Raw genomic sequence first — 16444 nt, 5'->3', positions numbered from 1 at the left:
GTAAGTGAGTATTATATCTATACTGTTTGCACACTTGATTGATGTTGTGGTCAGTGTAAGTGAGTACTATACAGTCCACTCCACTTATATTGAAGTCGGTTATATTGAACTATCTGTTATATTGAAGTTAAAATAAATCCCCCAGTAGCAATATTTGTGTAGTTCAGCATTGGAAAATATCAGGGGTCAACATTAACATTTGTCCGCTTGTCTGGAACCAGTGGGAAAACATTTCAGACAAGTGAATATTGATAGGCACTTGTCTGATTGGAAAAGTGCTTTTTTATGTAAAGAAGTCTCCAAACAATTTGGTGAAAAGTTTATCGCCAGTACAGAGTCGGAAGTAATGCATGGAAAATGAACTTCGATCCCGATATCAATCGCTATGTAAACTAGCTGAGTCACACTCGATCGGAATCGGTGTTCACTTAATTATTGCATACTACTTTCAATCATCCATGGATCTTATGAAGTCATTGATTCAAGTCAGGAAGTCTAGATAAAATTTTGTTTTATGCGTTTGTTGTTTTTATCAAGAGAATAAGATAACAAAAAATCAATCAAGCAGGTATAAAAATGGACTATATCTTAAGTAAATTAAATACAGTTTTCAAGTTGACAATATTAGATCTTTTTTGAATTTTTTTCGGACAAGTGAAGTTGAAGTTCGGACAAGTAAATATCTTTCTCCCTTGTCCGTAGAGTTGGGTACTGCAGAAAATAAAGGTACCACGGTATACCATGGTATTTGCAAAATACCGAGGTACATACCACGGTATACCGCAGATTTAATCTTTTAATTTATTGTATATAATGAACAGTTATTAGTTTATTAATTGTAAATTGTATTTAATTTATTCAAATATAAATAATAAGGAAAATAATATCTTATTTAAATCTATTTTGAAACCAGCTACTAGTGAACAGAACAAAAGTCTAATCCAAACATAAAAGTAAGCATATATTGTACATACAATATAACAGTGACTAGAATCGACTGTGACTGGACTACTGACTGGAACGAATATCAAAATAACTAATAAGAGATGGGGGGGGGGGGGGGGGGGGGGGGGCTGTGGAATTTATTTTCACTGGGTACACAAATTTCTTTAATTATTTTTTCTTGTTTCAATTTTATATTTTTGTTCAGTTATCACACTTGAATATACTGGTATTTCGCCTCGTGTACCGCGGTACATACCGCTACCAGAAAAATACTGGTAATACCGCACACCTCTACTTGTCTGAATGGACAAGTAGGAAAAAAAGTTAATGTTGAGCCCTGTGGTTATATTGAACTTTGGATATAATGAACAATTCAGGTTGGTCCCCTGAATTTCATTATATCCGGAGTAGACTGTAGTATATATCTATTCTGTTTGCATGCTTGATTGATGTCGTGGTCAGTGTAAGTGAGTACTATACTGTTTGCACGCTTGATTGATGTCATGGTCAGTGTAATTGAGTACTATACTATATCTATACTGTTTGCACACTTGATTGATATCGTGGTCAGTGTTAGTGAGTACTGTAGTATATCTATACTGTTTGTATGCTTGATTGATGTCGTGGTCAGTGTAATTGAGTACTATACTATATCTATACTGTTTGCATGCTTGATTGATATCGTGATCAGTGTTAGTGAGTACTATAGTACAGTGAAACTTCTCTAAACTGGCCGGCTCTCGGACTGGAAAAAACGGCCGGTTTAGAGGGATGGCCGGTATACCGAGAATTTAGCAATTATAGACGTTTTATCTCAATATTCACAAAGTAGGTACTGTTCACTTTGATCTGGTGATCTATGATCAATTATCGGTGGAGATTAAATTAGTCCGCTTGTACCTAAAGGTAATTATGAATTACAAGAAATATTCTCAATGAAATTATCTAATTCTAAACTAAAAATCTATAACAGGATACATAAAAAAAAACCAGAGGCCTATTATTGGAATTCCTCTTACCTATAAAAACTCTGTTTACATTCATCGCTTATGTCATTAAAAATTTTGTTTTGACGTTTTTAAAAGTACAGTAGTAAATATGAAATTGTAATTTGAATATTTCTTTGGAATTTTAAGTCTATAGAAACCAAGAAAATTAATCTATCTTTTAATAATTATCATTAACAGTCATGGGTTTGTTCTTTATTAACTACCACTTATATCCCTATAGGATAGTATGGTGAAACAAGGTGGTGTTTGATACTGTATTCATTCAATCTGTTCTTAACTGGTTTTTTTTACATTTTGTACAGAATTTGGAAGGCTCTCTTGGATTAGCTAAGTGTCAATTAACACCCTTGACAGCACAGGTAAACAATAGAAATTAAAGAGGCCACTAGTGTTTTTCACACCTCCTGTTGATAATTTCCCACCTGGCCAGTTGGTCAGTCAATTTGCACACCTGGACAATCTTGATCAACCTCATCTTCACAAGTCAAGGGTTATTGATTCGTTAACGATCAGATCAACCTCTGACCAAAATTTTCTTGTCTTCAAAAAGTGGCCAGTATGTTAAGGGTAAATTACACATGTTTGTTAACAAATGTACTTTAAAAAGTGGCCGATGTCCGGTTTTGTAAGACTTTCTTTGTAAGGAAATGTTAAGATTTCTGCCGGGACTTTGAAAATCGGCCAATATTTAGGGAGAACCGGTTTTCTGAGGGGCCGGTTTGGAGAAGTTTCACTGTATATCTATACTGTTTGCATGCTTGATTGATGTCGTGGTCACTGTAAGTGAGTACTATAGTATATCTATACTGTTTGCACATATTGATTGATGTTGTGGTCAGTGTAATTGAGTACTATACTATATCTATACTGTTTGCATGCTTGACTGATGTTGTGGTCAGTGTAATTGAGTACTATACTATATCTATACTGTTTGCACGCTTGATTGATGTTGTGGTCAGTGCAAGTGAGTATTATATCTATTCTGTTCGCACGCTTGATAGCTGATGTCATGGTCAGTGTAAGTGAGTATTATATCTATACTGTTTGCACACTTCATAGATGTCGTGGTCAGAGTCCTTCAAAGAGTACTTATAAACTGATATCAGTGCTTCCCAAGGTCTTCTGGAACTTACTGGACATTTGGTCCAGTAATGGTTGAGATATTACTGGACCAAATCATATTTTACCAGACCAAAATTTTATAGGCAAATTAATCCCCTATCGTGGCCCCATGCAACCTACCCTTGGGGGCCATGGTTTTGACAAACTTGAATTTACACTATCAGGAAGCTTGAAATTTCATGTAAATTGGAACTTTCTGGCCCAGAATGGCATCGAAGACGTACTTTATTAGCCCAATAATTTCACTTCAGATTCGTCAGTGGAGTAAACTTTTCCAACCCGTGTTCAACACCAGTGTTATGAAATACACTTTTTTTTAAAAACTCAAGCAATTCGCATAACTCAAATGCAAATTGTTCAATCAAACGTGCCCTTGTTGTTCAAGTACTTCTTGATCAGAGTATAGTTTACTAAATGCTTTACTTACGTGTTATTTACAGGGCTCGAAATTAGCGAGAAATACTCGTAAAATGCGAGTACATTTGAAAAATAGCGAGTAAAAATAGTGGGCACTCGAAAATTTTAGCGAGTGGTGATTTACAAACTATGATCGTATCGTATCTGTTTAATACGGCAATGCGCCATTCGCTTTTCTTAAACTTGCACTCTGAATCATACAAACGCTTACATGAACGATCAATTTCAACAACCGTTTCTATCCGGATTTTTCTTTTACGAGTTTTAAGAAACTCGGAGGCAAACAAATGCTTTAGAGGTCGGACATCGCATTATGATGAAAAATACATGTGCCACGAGTCCTGTTCACCTATAGGTGTGATTAAATTGAATTCTAAGTATGAGGTTTTTGTTATTCATTTATCTAAGAAGAAAAAAAAGTCGGAGTCTATGTTTTACCATGTCTTCCGGTAGTTATTTTTATCAGAATCATGATAATGTCCTATCTAAATTAATTTATTGTCATATTGAGGTTGGGTTGTAGTGATGGCACGAGTGCATAGACGATTATTAAAAAAGTCCATGGGGCTCATGATCGTGCTGCTTATAAAACCATGAGTCCCGGATGCGCTTTGAAAAATCACTAGTGACAACTCTAATGTGGCATGAAATTGGACCTGCGGTAAACAGGTTGTGGATTAGAGGTGCGATAATCAAGAGACCTAAACATGACTTACGTAAGTTAGTGTCTTGTCCAAACGATGCCTGTTGACCCACAAGGCTCAGTAATGAATAATGATGGGGAAAATACATGTAATTGATTAAAAAAAAAAACATGAAAAAAAGAGCACTGCTTCATTATTTTTATTTTAGCTTGTAGGTTTTCATTTTGGCCTGTGGATTTTTTACCCACAAGCTAAAATTAGCCTGTGGTAGAAAAAGTTAATTTCGACCCCTGTATTTATTACCTAATTCAAACGCTTCAAAGACGTCTGTAGTTTCACGGGATATTGCTCAATTGTATTATCACCCTCTCGTGGGAATTGAAGATGATTGCAATTTTTATAAATATTTGAGTTAAACGTAAACATGTTTTCTGTTTGCAATGAATAAAGAACAGAAAAATTTTTCCGACATGCTGCTAAAAATTGAAAATTTATATAATCATGTATTTCATTGGGGGAAAAACTAGAACTGTCCTAATGGGACCAATACCCCCCGCGGGGCATATAAGATGATGGGAAATATTTAATGCAAGCACATTGGATATTTTCACATTATCTACAGGGCAATCAATGTGAATGCAGAAGTGTATATTCTACAGTACAGCAGTACAAGAAATATTAAAAATATGCTTAATATAAACAATGAATACTATTTGGCACATTTTAGGCTGTATGATTGCAAATCCCTGGTCAACTCTTCTAGTCTTTAGTTTATATTCACTTTGTTAAAGATCATTATGTTATGCCAACTTTACTTTGTCATTGATTTTGTCAGTAAATAAATGACATTAGCTCAAGTATTGGTATTATTGTAATCTTTTCCACTGGTATAACAACTCTAAGTAGCTGCAATAAAGGCAGTTTACTATGAATCCCATTGCCAGGGATAGTTGAGATTATAAATACTATCTGACAAATAAGTATTCAACACACAGAGAAGAAATGTAGTTGAACTTCATTGTTGAACTTCTTTCCACTTCGATTCCTGATTGACTTATGAGCGTAAAACGGTATTAGAAATAAACTCTGGACAAATTGTGTCTATTACTACAAGTACAACCAAACCAGAAAATGTCCGTAACTTCCATAACTGTTAAAAAATATTTCAATGAAAATAGAAGATACACAACTACATTATATATATAAGATGAGAATAAAGTTTGAATCAAATCTGTTCAACGGTATTACAATTAAATTCTGGACAAAGTGCGCAACCCCCAAAATGAAAAGAAAATGTGCGTAACTTCTATAACTGTTAAAATATTTCAATGAAAATAGGAGATGCACAACTGCATAATATATAGAAGATCTGAATAAAGTTTGAATGAAATATGTCCAGCGGTATTAGAAATAAACTTTGGACAAATTGCGTCTACGGACAGACGGACAAAGTGATTACAGTATACTCCCCCAAACTTCGTTTACGGGGGGTATAATTATCGGACACTTGGTCCAGCCAACAACTGATCGGACCAAAACAAAAATTACTGGACATTTGCCAATGTCCGACGGACCTTCGGAATCACTGTGATATTTCACATAAAGGTAGGGACAACCAATACAACTTTCACGTTTCTCTGCACAAAGACCAGACTTCATAGAACTACAGCTATAGTCAGCCAATATATTGCCCTTATCCTTGCATTAGGAAGGTCTAAATATTGGTTGTCAACTTTAAATGAGTTATATTGAAATGTTTAACATAAAAAATGAAAAATATTTTCTCCCCAAAAATGTGAACTAGTCCCTTTAAGATACTGAGTAGACAATATCTTATGTCCAGAGTAGTTTGTCCAATGACCTTTTGACTTCAAAATCAGTACCAGTTATCTTCAACTTATGATGTACCAACTACCAAGTTAGATCTTGATCAAGCTCAGGGTTCTCAAGATATTAAGCAGACAATATCTTAATATGTCCAGTTTGATGCCTCAATATCAAAAATGGAAAGATCTACTTCTTAGGAGAAAGCAGTGAACTAAGTCTGATGTCAGTCAAGTAATTTGGTTCTCAAGATATTGACCACAATATCTTACAATGTCCTGTTTAGTCCTTGACCTTGTGACCTCAAAATCAAAAGGGCTCATCTACTTTCTAGAGGCAACCATTAGTACCAAGTTTTTTTAAATCAGTATTTCATGTCCAGAACAGTATGACCTCAAAATCAATAAGTGTAATCTACTCCTTAGGCCAAAAAAAAAAAATATGATGGTTTCCACTTTCCCGACCGACCCCAACACATTTTTTTCCATTCTCACAGATTTTGCAAATGTCAACACTACAACAAGGGTATATTTATTGACTTATTAAGTTATTTATTATGCACATACTTCCACACCACAGAAACAGTTTTCGTTTACAATACAGTGGAAGAACTGTTTTGATTTGACATATAAACTTTTATTTGATTACTAGATAATCACTGTATTTTATGCATAGTAGAATACTGAATCATTAAAAAATAATCAACCTGTAAAATAAAAAAAAAAACGAAAAACTACCTATCTACCGACCCTTAAAAATTTTGAGATGAAAGTGGAAACCAACATATATTTATTTTTTTGGCCTTAGGTAGAACTAGTGTACCAAGTTTGATGTCTGTCAAGTAAAAGGTTCTCAAGATATTGAGTGGACAATATCTTAGTGTATCCAGTTTGAATCTTGAACTTGAAAATCAATAGGGGTCATCTAGTAATCTCTAGAGGCAACCACCATATCAGGTTTGGAAACTGTCAAGCAAAGGGTTCTCTAGAGAAGATTTGATCTACAGTCCAAAATAATGACCCTTGACCTTGTGACCACTATACCAAGACTGGATTTTGGTAACTGTCACAGTCAGTGTTAAGCAACTTATAGTGATTTCCCAATACAGGCCCTTTCCCCTCTTCAAAAACTATCGATTTTCCCCAATGTAACCCCCCCCCCCCCCCCCCCCCATTTGCATAGCTGATTTAAAATCATTAAAGAAATCATTATTTAACATTAAATATGTATTGGAAGTTACACCTTGTAGGCCTATAGATATCATTTACTTTTTCTAAGAAATACTTATTGTCTAATCTCATAAAGAAAATATTAAATTATTAATTCACCAGCATTTGTACCCATAATCTTGTATATACTATACTAATAATCAAGTTTCCAGAATGTCTCTCCTGTTTGTATTTTTCGGATTTTAGTAAAACCCTATACTGTTGGCCACTTCCTGTTATTAGCCTGACCCTGCATATAATGGTGGTCAAACTAAATTGTCAACAATATGGCTTAATGTGTATCTGGATTCTATATACTTCGCTGCATATCTGCTTATATGGATGCCTATATTGTTTTACATATTCTTTACAAAACCTTTTGCATGTGCAGTGGTTTGGAGAATAAAATTGAAGAAAAAAACGTATTTACTCTTTGTCAGCAATATACGGTAACCCTTTTTTTAAATGGCCTAATTTCTCTAGATTTAAAATTGGGAAAAACATATATATATAATTGGAAAAAAAACAGCTAATTTTAGTGAGGGGAAACAGCCGAATATCGGTGGCATTTTGGCCCCAAAAAAATCACTGTAAATTGAATTCTTCATTGAATAAAGGACACAAGAGTCATCCACTTCTGCTTCATACTTAGATATTTTATTGAAAGCAGACATTAACGGCAAACTGACAACTCAATTGTATGACAAACGGGATGATTTCAGCTTCTCCATCATCAACTTCCCATATTTATGTAGCAATATTCCGTTATCACCTGCATATGGTGTTTATATATCTCAACTGATTCGATACGCAAGAGCTTGTTCTGCGTATAGTCAGTTTTGAAATCGAGGTAAGCTACTGACAAACAAGTTGATGGTACAGGGGTTTCAACAGTCTCGATTGAAGTCAGCATTTCACAAGTTCTATGGTCGCTATAACGATCTAATTCGTCAGTACAACCTCGCATTGGGTAAAATGCCGTCTGACGTGTTTCATACTGATTGTTAAGCCATTCTTGGCACACTGATTTTGACTGCGGATAGCTCTGTTTACCTGATCAGGATATAGGGCTCACGGCGGGTGTGACCGGTCAACAGGGGATGTTTACTCCTCCTAGGCACCTGATCCCACCTCTGGTGTGTCCAGGGGGCTGTGTTTGCCCAACTATCTATTTTGTATATAGGAGTTATGAGATTGATCACTGTTCGTTATCTTCACCTTGCATATGACATAGCTGTGATTTTCAGTCATTCAGACTCTTCACTTAATAATGAAACAGGTGATTTGTTTGTGTCCACAAGAAAAAGTCAACCACAAGGTTTCAAAATACTACCTAGTTTTATCAGGATGATGTTCTGGAGGAGTGTTTTTCTCTTGTGTTTCACCCAGTGCTTGAGCTGGGCTTCGCCATTTTCGCCAATGGCGATTTTTTCAAAAATGGCGGGGAAAAAATTAAAAGTGGCGAAAATCCCTTTTTGCAGTAAATTGTATTTTAAAATCTGTCTCGTGTTTTCCTTTGTCAGTGACACATTATCGCCTGTTTGTTTATGCAGTCAAAATCTGTTTATTCAGTCCACACGTGCGACCGGAAATCTTGTGTCGCTGCATTGCACACAGAGCTGGTCACGAAGGCCAGATAATAGCCTCAGGTAAGGTATGGTTGCAAAAAAAAGTCGGCGATTATGTAATGAAGTACATCGGACAGCTGTGTAACCTGCTGTGGTCAATTGTTTAACATTTAAAGTCTTATTCATTATCGTCTTATCATCTTCACATTAATGTCAATTCTTAACCACAGAACCGACCGGTAATTAAATTGGCCGTTTCATTGTGTATAATGTACATATACATCAATTGTTTGTTTTTGCGGCCAAGCTCGTTGATTACAAGATTTTGATTGGTTTGATTTTAGTTCGAATATTTCATAAACATTGTGGTCGGTCACCATTGATATGGACATAGCAATTTTAATAAATAATTTTCTTTGAAGTTCGGTGCGCAACAGTATAAAAAAGCTAATCTCATAAGACTATGCACCCCATTCTATTTTGACACTAAACTCGTATCTTCTGACCCTAATCAGTCTAGAATTCAAAAAATATCTATGTTTGGCTTTACAGTCAACCCCATCTGTTCAAACATCTTATTCTGTCCAAATTGCAAAATCTTCTATACCAAAACGGAAATTTAATAGGGAATGGTTGAGATACAACTCTAAATTGGGCTTGATGTTTTGTGACACCTGCATTTCGGGCAATGTACACAATGTTTTCACTGAGGGGTGTAGCATCATGAAGTTTATATTTATATGATTTATTATCTGATTTTTGATTTCCATAATAGAATTTATCAAAAAACAAATCAACTTCTTAATAATTCAGAAAGAAGTGTTTAGGTATGGTAGCTGGATATGATTAAGTAATGTGCATGTAACTGATTCAAAATGATAAAATCAGTGTAATGAATAAAATAATATGATGGAAATAATTGTAAAGCATGAGGTTATTTGCGCAGCGCCGCTCCCCGAAAAAGTGGCGAAAGGGAATTTTGGTCCATTGGGAGCACTGGTTTCACCATTACAATCTAGCCATGATTATTCCATCTTCCACAGCTATTGCAGAAATGAGATTTTTTCAAATGTCAAACATTGTGACAAAGAAAAGAAACATGCTAACTGGAAAAAAAAAAACACTGACTCTTTCATGTGCATGTTTCACTTTAAAAAAGACCTAGCATATGAAAATTTAAAGAAAATAACTGATAACTTCAAAGTGCTAAGATAAAGAAAAGAAGTTGCAGATATAGATCACATCATGTTTAAATCACTTATATATTGTATTTTACACATTAATTAAGGTTAATTACAAATGCTATTGATTTTCCCCATAAAATGTCAAAGATTTTTCCCCAATCAAAAAGGTCCAAACCCCTTATGAAAAATGTCGGAAAATCACTACTTTAAGACCTCAAAATAAATTGAGGACATCTACTTCTTAGAAGAAACCAATGTACCAAGTATGATGTCTGTCAAGCAAAGCAATCTCAAGATAGAGCAAATAATATCTTACCCCTAACTGTGTCCAGTTTGACCATTGACCTTGTGATCTGAAAATCAGTAGGCCAGCTAGGGCTCATCTACTTTATGGGCAACCACTGTATAAGTTTGGTAAATGTCAAGTAAAGGATTCTTTAGATATTGAGCAGACAAGACTAACTTGTTCTGCAGACCGACAGATGCAAAAACAATATGCCCCCTCTCTTTTGATGGGGGGCATAAAAATATTCAATTGCATGTACTGAATCTCTTGAATGAAGCAATATACCAAACTGATTAAATCAATTAGCTATCTGCATGATTGTCATGACTATTTTCATGCATTTTGATTGCATATGCATATATATCAGCCAATAAAATCCTTGATATATAGTAATATAGAGAATATTTTGATAATATAACAACATAATCTTTGCCCTCATGCAAGCCTTGCATCCTCAATTTATCTGATTTCCGGATTGTAAGAAACACTACACACAAGCATTTCCTGTAACATGCTACACAGAGTTATCTTTCTTTATTGATGACTAAAATAATCCTTCCATTTAGTATTATATACTACAATGCCTTGTGTTTTAATTACATTGCACAATTTTCATGATCATATAAAAAGTAGACAGCTATAAAAGAAATATCAACTTTGTTATTTGATCATACTATCAAATCAGTACCCAAGTCACAATGTTGACCTAAATGAACTTACCCACCCATGTCTTCTAGGATTTCCTTCACACTTGCCTCCATCATGTTAATCACTAAAAATATTCACTATTAAACTTGGCCTACCACCATTAAAAATGACATACACGGAGCTTGTTCCTTAAACCAAAGACTTTTTCATACGCTAATTGAAGCTGAATCCAAAGACACACCAGACTGTAGAGAGCCCATGTTGTGAAGTGATCACAAGCTCAGCAGGGAACTTGTTGAAGTTAGCAATGGGACAGGAATGTCCGCTACATGTTAAGTTCATTTCCTGTAATTCACGCCTGGCATTCTAATTTCAGTAGCCATTAAAATTTGCCTGTGTATTATGTCAGCAAACTTATTTACAGTTCAGGCTTATAACTGAACTTTAAAAGCACTGGGTAAAATTGTTTACAGTTTAATTGAAAATTCTCTGGCTTACGATCATTCTATTTTGGATGAAAAATTGACATTGAAATTGTGGGAGCCTTTTTCAGTAAAAGAGAAATCCATCTACTACTTCATCTACAAAGATATTAAAGTAGTTAACAGCAAGTAAAAACAAAAAAACCACCTCAGACCCCAACTATGTGATCAGTGATTCACTGGAATAAATGAAAGACATCTGACAACTGTAACAATCTGCTGGAATAGTTTCAGAGTATGATCTATGTTTACGAACAAAGGTAAAACTTGAATCACCACTGTTTTACCAAATAACAACAAAATCAAACGTGAAGCTTTCTGCCAAGAGACCTAATTGTCCAGAAGATTGTGCTCAACTGGATCAGCCCTGTTACAAATGCCATTATAAAATCACAAATGGCAAATGCTTACGCCAAGAGACTGCATACAAATGACCACTGATATTCACTGGTGGAATTCATCCAAGAAATAAGGGACTTTCTACAGTTCTTTTATACAAACCATTTGAGCATTCAACACCTCCAAGAAGCCAGTATTTAAAGAAAAAAAGTGCATGGCACTTCATCAACGAAACTCGGTGAAACACAATTACATGTTACTTTCTAACAAGCCATATATTCAATGTCAGACTACATTTCAATCAGGGTTTGACATTAACTTTTTTTAAGCACTAGACCAATCTGGCTACTTCGGAATCAATTGATTTTTGCTAGACCTGACCTTACATCTACTAGCTCTGACTAGTGATGAAACGATTGTCACCGATGATCGATTGTCGGTCGTTCAGAGACCTATGATGCTACTAATCGATTACAAAATAAAAGTCGCCGACATCGTTGACCAAATAAAATCCGGAAATCACTTCAACTTTGTTCAAATTTTATTTTCTGTATGTCAAACCCAATCAAAAATAAGCAAAGAAAATAACGGGAGATATGAAGGATGGTAACAACAATGACATTCAACAGTCAAATAAAGGAGCCTATCTCTGATATCTTTGATACATTGAGATTATAGATAAATTCCATTACTTGATATATTGGAATTCTGATTTATATACCACTACCAGTGAATAAATGAAACAAAGAAGAATTCAAATGTTGTTTCCATACATTTAATGATTCTGTTACATCTAATTTGAGGGGAAAACACTTAAATGCCAATTCCGATTATAATCGATTATTAATCGATTACGTGTCCTATTATTGACGATAATCGATTGTGGTATTAGGTCCGATTGCCCATCACTAGCTCTGACCAAAAAATCTGATAATTCTCCATATCTAAATACTTAATTTAAATGACAAATGTTAAGTTTGAACTAAAATGCATTTAATTGTCTCAAAAAAATCTTTAGTCTCGTCATTCAATTTGATGCTTTTACTTTCAAACATATTTTCAGTTTCTTTAAATTCTTACTGGCACGGAAATTCTTTAATCCATTTAGAATAAAATGACCTCAATATGTTTTTTAAAAATTTCTATTTCATAAGCTCTGCTTTGTTTCTTCCCAACGTTTTCCTTTTTTCTCTTTCTTGGGACATCTTTTGCTTTCCTTGAGGACGAGAATTCGTATTTGCATATAGACATTCCCGCACATATGTAAACACCGAAAAATTGCTGTTTACGACGTAATTCATTAATTTGATAAACACTTTCTTATCTTCAATTCAAATGAACTGTTTGTTGTTGTTTTTTTATGAAAATGAATTCAATAATTTTATTTAACCAAAACATAACTTTACACACATTAATATTGTGTACAGTGTAGATGTCGTAGAACATCTCTTCCGACCGCGACTTATTAGAACTAAAAATATAGATTATGTCATCATGCAGTTCAAAACTGCACACAAACTCTTTAGTTTTTTTTAAAGAATGAAATATCTTATGATTTAAAGTAAAGTTTCTTAAATTTGTTTATTTTTTAAACACAACCAGTCGGATTAGTAAATCACCATTTTAACCGACCGGACCTATCATTTAGTAGACTCGGTCGGTCGGACGTGCCTTTAGTGTCAAACCCTGTCAACTTACAATGTTTCGGCACAAGGGCCAGATGCTAGCTACCCCATATATTGAGTACCCTTTTCGAAGAAATACATATTGTATTTTGCCCATCATATTAAATATTGGGTAATTTTGGTGGCAGGAGTATTACTGATAATATTTTTAAAATTTATATGTCTGTAATATTGTATGGCTGAAGGTCCTAAAGTCGTGCGTGCCCAGTAGTCGTGTGCCATTTTGTTTGTTGTCATTGTTGGGACCCATGCCTAAATATTACGTCATGAGGAGCTGATTTTTGAAGATAATTAAAGAGAGCATCCATATTTTAACAATGAGTGAAATATGGGAAGCAAACAGGAAGGACTGATAATAATACAATTATACACCCAAAATACCCGCCATTTTGTTAATGCTTTTTTCCCTGACTGTGAAAGCACGTGTTAATCATGCTGAACCGCAACCGGTGGTCGTACCAAGCACATGGCTAATTAGCATAATCCAATGTGAAGGTTGTCGTGTATTTCGATTGGTTTATAAGGACAAACATTTTATTTGTTCGTTTATTGAAAAGTTGGTAGTCCTTATGCATTTGGAATGTTGCTCAAAATGTCGGGAATTAGTGCATAGCCATACAAGTTATCTCTTTTAATGTTTTTAGACTTCAAAGAAAAAAAATCAAATGTTAAGTTGAGACAATACAGTCCTAGTTGACTTATCAATGTCTATCTGGTTGTCATGCAAGGATGTGTGCATTAGTGTCTGTAAGGCAGCGAATAAGTATATGCCTAGTGTCACCATCCAAACTATTCACGTGGAAAGGAAATGTTCACATGCAGAAGGGCACTATGGGATTTATTTGATTTAATGTAATATTTTCTTTCTATTCACTGTATGGAAGTGCAAATGCATAAAAGGAATGCGGTAAAAAGGTTACCGAACAATAAAATGTGTTTCCTTAGCCTCATTTTACTGCTACATCCGGGTGCACGACTACTGGTCCTAAACAAATATGGCCAACGTTGAACTTCACTTGTTTTGTGCCTCAACAATAAAATTGATAAACCGCTTTGGAATATTTTGAATAAAGAGAAAGTAAGATTTTAACATGGTAAGTTAAAATATCATGTGAGATTAGCTAATATTTCATTTTACTATTTCTTGAAACGAATACTTTCTTAAGCGCACGACTACTGGGCACTCGAGGATATTTAGCTCATGGGGTGGATATTGATACATACTAGTATTAAGACGTCCTGTGATATCAAGATGAAGTTGGCATCCAATACAGAATCGGGTTAAAAAACAATTAAGTCTAGATCAATGTACACTAAATGTAAAACAAAGCAGGGTATGAATATTCTGACTGGCAAAAACATTTTCAGCTCTATCAAGCGGGCGTTGCATTATCTTCTAAGGCACACTTCATGGGTCCCACTTCTTTTATGAGCATGAATAGACTATTAGAAAATTTTATGATTCTATAATAATTATACCATTTCTGTCTCTGTCATTTTCTCTCGCATTTTATTGTTTCACAAAATTGTTAAGCTTCTATGTTTTTAATGACGATTTTGCTTTCTTCAATGACGGAGGCAAAACATTCACAAAGTGTTTCCACGTTTCCTTCCAATAAATTTATGTCAATGCATAGTATGAATGCAACGTTTTGACACCATTATTTCAAATGCTTTGCTGATACATGCTAAAATAATATGGATCAAACATACAACAGATTTAGAGTATTGTTTTCAAACCTTTACCCTTTCCGCTAACAAATTAGGATTTGTGAAGTCACATATATCGATCTATCTAATTTTGTTTCCAGATGATATGGTATATAATCTTTGGTGGCCCTGCAGGGCAAGCTTGATGAATATTGTTTGGTAGCACAACTTCAGCAAACTGTCCACTGCTAGTGTCTACCCATGTTTACTATAAGTTCACACCAAGGAATGTAATCAAGTGGAGCTGTGCATGGCCAGCACAAGATAGTTTTCCATGGCAGAATTACTAATCATTTTCCGTGTTTATATTTACATAAGCATGACATGAGACTGAGTCACAGTGTAAAGTGAATTTAACATGGCACTGGGTTAGGTATAATTAAACTGAAAGTTGAAGCATTAATAAAAATACACAATTAAATCCTTAACCATAATGGGTAAATACATTTCATAATTTCTTGCATCACGAGTTACATGTATCATGTGTATGAATAATACATTATAACAGGCAGTCGTACTCACGGTACTAGTATTGAGTGAATTATTGACGTCCACTTATAAACATGCCGCATTTACACATAAATACGACTTAAATCCGGTATAAGGTAGTGTTTGAAATCGGTTTTAAGCGACTACATTTTAATTTTCCCCAAAGGTTTCTCGTTGTATTACCATCGAAATCCCACAACAACTGCATCCGACTTGGATGCTGACCCCCCTCCATTCTCCAACAATATTCCACTGAAACGGTGGTTACAAAATGCAGAATAATACAAACATTATCCCTGTTTAATTCTAACATTAGATACCAACCTTCCCGTCATATAGACAGTCTGTTTACGGTCAATGACACTTGAACTACAGCTGAAGGGAGTTCCACATTCACTTTTCCATCATGGCGGGAGATTCGTCACTTCCGGTTGCAAATAAGGCAACAAAAATGTTCTCCCGGAATTGAGGTTCCTGATGGGGGGGAAGTGACTCGGTTCAACGCAACATTGGGGGATTCGGTGTTGTTGGAGTGCATTTATACAAACAGAAACAATTTGTAATACAAATGTAAATTATACAGTATAGATAAATAATACAAATGTAAAATACACAGTATGGATAAGGAATAAATAATACAAATGTAAATTATACAGTATAGATAAGGAATAAATAAGGCCAAAAAAAATAATATGTTTGTTTCAGGTCGCCTCCGATTTCAAAAAAGGGTCGGTAGGTAGGCTTTTTATTTATTTTTTCAATATATTTTTTTTTTTCAAATAGATATGTGCCTTCAATGAAAATTTGATAGTTAAAGTTGTTTAATGGATAAAAAATTGGTTCAGAGCACAATGTTTAATTGACAATATGCACAGTATGTGAT

General features: G+C 34.7%; 1 protein-coding gene across 2 annotated transcripts in view; it reads right to left on the bottom strand.

The window, feature by feature from the left end:
• The window catches only part of LOC125658092 (LIM and senescent cell antigen-like-containing domain protein 1), a 66239-nt gene extending 50180 nt beyond the window's left edge, over positions 1-16059 (bottom strand). Inside the window, exon 1 of one of the 2 annotated variants that reach the window (XM_048889205.2) lies at positions 15886-16059. In XM_048889205.2, the coding sequence (XP_048745162.1) occupies positions 15886-15896 (11 nt within the window). In that variant the 5' untranslated portion in view covers positions 15897-16059. Of the gene's footprint in view, positions 1-10928 lie in introns of both variants that reach the window. The other variant, XM_048889204.2, reaches the window with a different exon arrangement.
• Between the last annotated feature and the right edge of the window lie 385 nt (positions 16060-16444).

This window comes from Ostrea edulis, chromosome 9 (assembly GCF_947568905.1).
Source record: "Ostrea edulis chromosome 9, xbOstEdul1.1, whole genome shotgun sequence".
Classification (NCBI taxonomy): Eukaryota; Metazoa; Mollusca; class Bivalvia; order Ostreida; family Ostreidae; genus Ostrea; species Ostrea edulis.
Note: the sequence above shows the minus strand (reverse complement) of the source record. Positions and strands in the feature narration are given on the sequence as shown.